At 33.7% G+C, this 8,858-nt stretch overlaps 1 protein-coding gene across 6 annotated transcripts; it reads left to right on the top strand.

Moving 5' to 3' along the window:
- Positions 1–1,095: 1,095 nt before the first annotated feature.
- Positions 1,096–7,361, top strand: LOC102591165 (CTD small phosphatase-like protein 2). 6 transcript variants are annotated; one of them, XM_015308654.1, is made up of 10 exons: positions 1,096–1,163; positions 1,267–1,395; positions 1,695–1,843; positions 3,298–3,490; positions 4,130–4,272; positions 4,408–4,504; positions 4,604–4,714; positions 4,840–5,115; positions 6,051–6,388; positions 6,874–7,361. In XM_015308654.1, exons 4-10 carry the CDS (start codon positions 3,337–3,339, stop codon positions 7,090–7,092), a joined length of 1,338 nt encoding a protein of 445 aa, XP_015164140.1. In that variant the 5' UTR covers positions 1,096–1,163; positions 1,267–1,395; positions 1,695–1,843; positions 3,298–3,336; the 3' UTR covers positions 7,093–7,361. The 6 variants fall into 6 exon arrangements, with proteins under 6 accessions (XP_015164140.1, XP_015164146.1, XP_006338873.1 ...); XM_015308660.1 differs by lacking the exon at positions 1,695–1,843 and having other exon boundaries at positions 4,607–4,714; XM_006338811.2 differs by lacking the exon at positions 1,695–1,843.
- The last annotated feature ends 1,497 nt before the right edge of the window (positions 7,362–8,858 follow it).

Below are 8,858 nucleotides of genomic sequence, written 5' to 3'. Positions count from 1 at the left end.
GAAATTCAATTTCTCCTTGCTGGTGAAAGTATTGTGGCTTAGCTAATGGTCTGGAAATTTTGGGTCTATGAAGATGAAGAATAAGGAAGAATTGAAAATACAACAAAATAAATTGAGTAAATTAAAGAAAATAGAATTTCTAATTAAATAAATATTAAAATTTTAAAAATTCAAATTGGCAATGTTATATGTTTTCTTACACTGGTGTGGGTGTGTATTTTACTGCACTTCCTCCCCAAGGTCCGGTGCAGGGGACATGTTCGAAAGTCCTCTGAAAAAAGAGGACGACGGGGGAGAGGCTGATGCGGCGGAGTCATTTTCCTCGGATAAGTTGAGGTCTATCAAGCGTGAGAACGCAACTATTGTGAAGACGAGTTAAAAGTGTTTATTTATTGTTATTTGAAATGGTTCTATGGACCCCTGCAAACTTTAGGTGTCTTTGAAAAATCGAAACAACTTCAAATGTCACTTTATGTCTTTTCTCTTTACTATTTTAATACATGTATAATTAATATCCACATAACTTATTTCACCTTTTGTCCACACATAAATTATACTCCCTCCGTCCCATTTTATATGAGGTACTTTAACTCGGCACGGAGTTTAAGAAAGAAAGGAAGATTTTTAAAACTTGTGGTCCAAAATGAATGATAGAAATTTGTGTGGCTGTAAATCATTTCATTAAGGGTAAAATAGATATTTTATAGTTAGATTGTTACTTTATATAGAAATGTGTCATTCTTTTTTAGACTGACTAAAAAGGAAAGTGAGTCATATAAATTGGGACAGAGGGAGTAGTAGATTCTCTCATAAGTTATATAAGTATTAATTACGTAGGATTACAAAAAATACAATCAAACACCATATAAAATTAACAAATGAATAATTTTACACAACATTTAAAACCTTACCAATTGAATATTATTTAAAATTAATACATATCCTATTTGCACACCAAAATGAATACATATGTTAACTTTGCCCCAATGGAGAACCTAAAAGCCCCGTAGTGCATGTTGAAGAGAAAGAAGAAAAGACAAAGTAGATTATTATTAATAATAGTGTAACTGAAAATAAATAAATATATATGTTGAACACCCTCTTTTTTCTGGACAAAAAATATAGTTCGTAGTAGTACTAAAAATTTTGATTTTTGATTCCTGGTGGGTACTCTTCTCTTTTTCCCCCTCTTTTTTTCCTTTTTCAATCTTTGGAGGGAAATATTTTTCGTTCAAACATTAATTTGAACATCTTCTTCTTTTTCAGATTGTGTCGCTGGTAAAAACCCTAATTTTTCGTTTTCATGCTTCACTCGCTTCTTCAATATTTGAGCTCCTTACTCGCAGGAACTGATTTATTGCTTTATCTGTGCTCATTTTGAAGTTTATACTCTAGGTATGTGGATGTTTAAGCTCCTTTTATAGCTTAATTCAACTCTCCTTTTTGCTTATTTGCTTTTTAGGGTTTTGAATGACATTTACTTACAAAGTTAGAATCATTTAACTAGTTAATTTTCTGGGGGTCGAGTCTGTAAATCTTCTGCTTTTCTTCAATCTTGAGAAATTAAAGATTGAAATGCTACCTATGGAGTACCTACAAATCTGATTCACTCAACTATTGATGCATTTAGTCTATACACATGTCTTTCTTTTTCCCAGACTTTGAATACTCTTCTTTGGTTATATTTCAATAAGCATCCAGGAAACCATAGTCTTTTCCAATAGACTTGGCTTGCAAATGGCGTATAAAAGTTTCAGGGATGACCTATGACACTAGTTGTTGTGCAATATATGGAGATTCAAGTGAATGATAAACATAATAGCATTAGCATCTCCAAGAGCAGGTTTGTACAGATTGTAACAGACACAGTTTCCCAAAATAAAAAAATTAGCAAACATCTTTTGAAAGATCTTCAGATCAGCATATTCTATGTTTGGGGTAACTAGTTAATTGATTACTTATTCAAAATATAGTTTATTGCTCGAGGAAGTTGAAATTCATAAACCTTTTTTAGTCATCCGGGACTTATCAGAATATGTGTAAAAAAATTGATTTCATGATCTTCCTTATTTGTCAATGCATGATAAAAGTAATTTTAAAACGTGAAATTCATTTAATCTCCAAGGTTTTTATTTCTGCTGGAAGGTGCCCTGAAACTCTAGCCCTTCACCCATTTAGATGTCTTGTTTGCTTGGTTGGGTCAAAACCTCTAATAAAGGGAATGATGCTCTAGGAATTAGTATTGTTCAACTCTTATCAAGTGTCTATACTTGAAAATTTCCTTTTTGAGGTTTAGTTTCCTTATTTTTATTCTGGATAGGTAAAGCTAAGTTTCTTTAGAGAGATTCAAAACACATGTTATTTTTCTATGGTGCTGCATTCAGTTGCATTTGTTTGCGACCTTTAATTTTAAGAATTCTTCCCTATTAACTTTTTTTTGACAACTGAGAAATCCCCAAGGACAGTGACATGGTTTGAAAGTTGATGGATAATGGGCCACCCCTTTACCTTGTCTACGTAAATACTAGGCTTTTTGTCTTCGGCAAGGTTCAAACTTGTGATGCGTGCCTAACTCACACATCATGCATTGTGCTCTTATCACTAGACCAAAGCTTTGGGGCCACATTGCTACCTATTAACTAATGCAATATATCTTCATGCATAGAATGACATAGTACTGTGCACATACACTACAGCTACTTGTTGACCCCTCTAAAGAAAAGGAGTAATCCTCTTAACCAATGCTTTTAGAGTTTGACAATTGGTATTTGAATTTTTAAAGCTCTTGTGAGAAAGACTGTAAAAGTCTTATTACCTCGCCGAGTCTTAACTCATGAATTGTTGGATTTTACCTTCAGCTTAGATTTTTTTTTCCTGTTTAATTTATGGGTATGTTGATTGATGTGTTGTTTGATACTTGCTTTCTGTCCATCTTTGAGCATGTTGTCTAACTTGTGCATATGTATAAAGCACCATCCTTTTAAGCTACAATGAGTTGAAAGTATTAATATCTGCTATACATGGTAACAGTGGTTTGTCTGCAGAAAATGTTGCTAAATGATGCAACCTGTTTTCAAGTCATCATTATATGCAATGAATTATCAGTTGTACATGCAGAGAGACTTCTGTGGCTTTATACAATTATTCAGAGAGATTTCATGGTCATTCTGTATTTACTTCGCTAAAACTTGTAACACACTGTCTATATCTATTTCTTAACTGCAATTCTTTCCAGGAGACTATGTGTCCTTGAACAAGGAGTGATTCAATTCTTCTCTGTCACAATTCTTTAAGCAGGATAAAGCATCTGTAGAGTGGACTCTGCTGTAGTTAGATATGCAGACTAAGAAAAAATTGAATGGGAGAAATCCACGAGAGCTGGCTAGTCCAAAGGTTTCAAGGCAGCAGCGAAAAATGTCCGAGAAAGTGCAAACTGAGGCAAAGCAAGTTAAGGAACTTATAACATCTTCAGTAAGGAAGCAAAAATCAGGTAAGTATTATATGGAATTCATCCTATGATGACCAAGTAATTTGATTTATTTAATCTTTAGCTTAAGATGCCCACTTGACGTGAAATTTGGGGCATATTCCGAATAGTTAAGTAGGTTTTGTTGCTGTTTCTGTTATTCAAGCTTCATCAGAATCTGTCTATGCTTCTTTTTGCATGTATTACCAAGTCAGAAAGCTTCCGATTCAAAGTGTTTGAGATGCGGAAATGATTTAATTAGAATTTTTCTGTATTTATATCCGTAATTGCTTCCTGCTTTCTTTTGTTGTTTTCCCTATATTATTCTTTGATCTCAGTTGTTTCCACATAGAGAAGTGACTGTTCTCTCCTGGAAAACCATCTAACAAGAAATAAATTCTAAAAATGGTACAATTTGAAGTGATTTTCCATATGCTTTCACCACCTTTTGTATCCCTCTGCATGCTTCCGTTACTCCTTGGAAACAATCACTGAAATATGGTGCAGGAATTAACCTTCCATGGTCCTAGTCAATGCATAATGTTTTCCCAGTTAATTAACTTCTTTGGTGTTGACTCTACTCCTTGTTTATATTCATATAGTCCTGGCACATTTGTTTATCTGGGGCAACTCACCTCTCATTTGCTATATTTGTGTTTATAGGAAGCAATTTTTCCAAAAAGATTGAGAATCATGTCGTCAGTACAGATTTGGATATAAGGTTTGGGTTGGTGGCTGATGCTACTTCTGCTGCTTCAGACGCTCATGATGTTGTTCATGATTATAATACCATTACTATTAATAAGGTGATGATTTACATTTGCTTTATGTGGTATTGTTTGGGAGTCTTAGCTCACCCTGTTAAATGTAGATGCTTTAAAGTGAGAATTGCAATAGAATGGTTGTTGTTATGTATTATCTAATTATTTTTCTTAATGTAGGACTATGATGGTGAAAGTGATAGTTGCAGAAGTGATACAATATTTTCTCCCACCTTCCATATATCCAGAAGTGTTGGAGGGGAAATTTCTAACTGTGGTAGGTAGATGCTTTGGCAATTAACTGTTGAGAAGGTTTCTGAATTAACATTCTGACTAATTGTTCATCTTTCAAAATCCTATCATATTCTTTCCTCAGCAGACTTCCTCAAATTCTTCCAGCAAGCAGACCAGCCATTGCAGGAGCCTGGAAAAGAAAATATAGAGGTTGATTTGCTGACAAGTCATTTTGTGCTAGACGAGGCTACAGGTAGGTTTTTATGTGATAGTACAAATGCTGCTGGTAATATCAGACATAGTCATGATTAGTCAAAATTGAATATGACTTTGATGCTTTTTCCAATTGCCAATTATGTGCATTTGGCTTTTTTACAGATTTAGGGGACCAGCATATGTCATCTGAAGTTTCAGCTGTGCATCTCTCTATCAAAGATTCAAAACTGGAATGCATTGATGAATTTAATCAAGTTCAGTTGCCTGCTGATGTTAATATGGAGGAAGAGGAAACTGAAGAGTTTGATGACTTCGATCCATATTTTTTCATTAAGAATTTACCAGACTTGTCCTCAGTTGTTCCAACATTTCGGCCTGTGTTGTTGCCTAAACAGACACGGAGTTGCCCATCAACCACTCTTGTTTTGGACTTGGATGGTATTGCAGTCTATATTCTCAAGCCTAAACTAATTGTTTCCTTCTTTTGTGGTCTGTTCCAGTAATGTTCAGTTTCAACAAGGGAAAATGATAAGTTTTAGACTTTTAGTACATATCCCAAAAGTAAAATGGTTTTCTTTTTTCTTCTCTGGAAAGTGGTGTCCTTTTCTCCTCAAGTAATTGTGGTCCATAGGCATTCCTCAATCAGTATAATCAACTCCTCTTAAAAATTTTTTGAGCCAAAACAAGATATTAGTTGTGGTACAAATCCCAACAGGGGAAAAAAAGAACACAAGGTGATCTCTTCCCATCTACCTAAGCTTGAGTTACCTAGTGGAATAGCTGAGTACGCCAAACTGGCTAGAATATGTCCAAAAAAGAAAAGATATTTGGTTGCGGATGGATATACAGTTCATATATGTATCAGTTTTGCCGAATATGTTCTATATAGTGATTATCTTTATAACTGTTGTGTTACTTCTTTCTCCCTTGAGCTTAGTTGACCGTCATACTGCATTTCTCAGTGATGGGGATTCTCTATGATAGATATTCCTTCTCTCCTCTGATTAAATTTAAAAGAAAGAGAAGATATTCCTAATCTCCTACCAAGGCTATCTGTCCTGTATAGGCTTACCATTTACATTGTGGAGTCTACTCCGATAACTACAAAAAAAACCAAGACTGGAAGATGATGCCATTTCCTCCTTTAGGAAATTGTGTTGGACATACACATGCAAATTGCCGCATGCCCAAGTGAATATGTGATGCCTATTGAATTGTGCTCTTATGTTTGTACATCCAACATGGGTGCTATAGTCAATGCTTGTTGTTTTCCTTTTCAAACATCTACTCAGCTTTCCTAGTTAAATGGTAGCATGTGCTCATCATTTCTTATTGGGCATGTTAAGCTGAGTCTAATCTTTTGTATTTGACAGAGACTTTGGTGCACTCTACACTTGAACCTTGTGATGATGCAGATTTCACATTCTCAGTGAATTTCAATCTGAAAGATCATACCGTATATGTTCGATGCCGTCCTCATCTCCGAGATTTTATGGATAGAGTATCCAGCCTATTTGAGATTATCATATTTACTGCAAGCCAGAGCATTTATGCTGAGCAGCTTTTGAATGTGCTTGATCCAAAGAGAAAAGTATTTAGGCATCGTGTTTACCGTGAGTCTTGTATATTTGTTGATGGCAATTACCTTAAAGATCTGTCAGTTCTTGGCCGTGATTTAGCACATGTGATTATCATCGACAACTCTCCTCAGGTGCTGTGTCAGAATCCCTCTTTGCTAAATAATGTTCCTTTAATAAGATTGATCCATGCTCTACCTGGTCTTTTCCATCTTTATTTCTTTCACACATTAAGTTCTGGTCCTTTGCTTCTTTTTTCTCAAGCAACCTGCACCATGAGCCATTACAAGAGCTATTAAACTTTTATGTTCATAAAAGCTGGAAAGAAACATGTTTATAGTTGGTTTCTTCCCCTGTTTCTTGAAATGATTGAACTGATAATCTTGCTAAGTAGTATTGCTGAAAGCTTAAATCTTACCATTTAAAAATAAAAGTTGATGAAAGTTTATGTATCGCCTTCCTATTGGATTACTTTTGTTGAGCGTCATCTTATCTGGTAATGTGTTAATAATTTACAACTACTTGAGCACTTGTATGTGCTTTTGTGGGCAATTTACTCCTGTTTAGAATGTCAATTCTCCACTTTGCTACCCTGATGTGTAGAGAGTTTTATTTGCAGGCATTTGGATTCCAGGTGGACAATGGTATTCCAATTGAGAGCTGGTTTGATGACCGTTATGACAAAGAGTTACTGTCACTGCTCCCATTTCTGGAAAGCTTAGTTGGAGTGGAAGATGTTAGACCAATTATTTCAAGCAAATTCAACCTTCGCGAGAGAATAGCTGCTGCTGTTTGTCCTTTTAACTCTATTAGAGAAGATAAGGCCGTACCTGTATAGATTCAGTCTTGGTAACTTGAATTTTAGATTTCAATGGCTCTAGATGAGTTAGAGTAATCAGTTGTGAAGTGCCATTGTGGAAGCCAGTTTGCTAGGGAGGTTGGTTTGTTATGTTGGTTAATTTATGTAATTCTCATTTATCTTGTAATGGTGTCATAACGAATGGAGGAAAAAACCCTCTGAATAAGTTTATGTTTGAAACCTTGTGGTGAACATTAGTTGTTCAAATATTGAGTTGCCTAATTAATGTGTTTCCTCATTTATTTGTACTTGTTGTGTGTATGAGATACATAGCATTTCAGGTAGGGTCAAGGTGAGAATGGAATATGGTGATTAATGTGATATCGCCTATCTGTAGTGTGATATTGCTTTGCCTCTGGGCTGACTTGCAGAAATTTTAGTTTGTTACTATTCACTTCAGGGGACAACAAAAGAAATCCTTCTTGTGCGTTTCCTCGTCTTAAAACATTATTACTAAGAAAATTATACTAGTTTTCTTAGTAATCAAGAACTATGCCTTTGGAGCGTTGGCTTCCAAAGATTTCTAACTAAGAATTCCACAAACCATAAACAAAGAAGAAGAAGAAGAAGATACATTAATTAGGTATAACTTAATCCTAATGAGTAGCTCAAAAAAAGGAATATAGTGAACAATATTTGTTACCTGAAATGCACCAAAACTAGAAGAGAAAGGGATCAGATTCAAAGAATGAAAGGGATGTAAAATTGATCCATCTTTATAGGAGAAGATAATACTCTTATAAGATTTTTCATGGAAAACACTTTGCACACAAGTTTCATTAATAAAGGGACAAAAATGAAAATATAAGGCCTCCTAATTAGTTGATTTAATAAAGAAAAGAATTGTTATAAGTTAATAAAATTTAAAGTTTTAAATGTTAGGAGTAGGACTTTTAGAGACTTTGACATTTTTACTAAACTGCAAGCACTTTTTTTAAATAGCTTTTCAGAAAAGTGATTTTGAAAAAAATAATAATTTGTGTTTGACTAAATCATTGAAATGTGTTTTTGATAAGCAAATTGTATTTGACTGATCTTTTAAAAAAAAAAGCTTTTGAGGGTCAAATTAAAGAAAAAAAGGAGTGTATTTTTAATAGGGAAAATTAGCAATTAAGTCATAATAACTAACATAATTAGTCAAAATAACAACACTTTAAAATATTTATTTAAAATGGCAGAATGACAATATTTTGATAAAATAATATGTATTCAGATTTTAGTATTTTAAATTAATTTTATTTATGGAAAGAGTCCTATATTGGACCAAATTATATACCAATAACCGTTTAAAGTGAAAAAAAAATTAAACCAATACCATTAACCTTTTTTCATCACCATTCGCGTTTCTTCCCCAACTTTCACGTTTCTTTCCCACCTTTCACGTTTCAAGTTTATCTTTCTTCAAGGTGCTAAATTGTTGTTCATCAAGAAATTTTCTTTATTGTTAAACGAAATCTCTTTATTAATTCAAACAGATTTCTCGGTTGGCAAGGTAATTTCCATTATCCATTTCGACTAGTTATTTTGATTTATTTTGATTTATTTTCAATATCACCGTTTATGGTTTATATTTCGCATTGTACATATTACGGATTTTCCGTCAATTTTTTCAATTTTTATGCAAGTTTGTTTACATATTCATCTAATATTTATGTATTTCAATTAGTTATTTAGATTTCTTTTGATTTGTTTTCAATATCACCGTTTATGATTTATATTTCGCATTGTACATATTATGGATTTTC

This window comes from Solanum tuberosum, unplaced genomic scaffold, assembly GCF_000226075.1.
Source record: "Solanum tuberosum cultivar DM 1-3 516 R44 unplaced genomic scaffold, SolTub_3.0 scf00006, whole genome shotgun sequence".
Lineage (NCBI taxonomy): Eukaryota > Viridiplantae > Streptophyta > Magnoliopsida > Solanales > Solanaceae > Solanum > Solanum tuberosum.
This window is presented reverse-complemented; position numbering and strand designations above follow the sequence as displayed.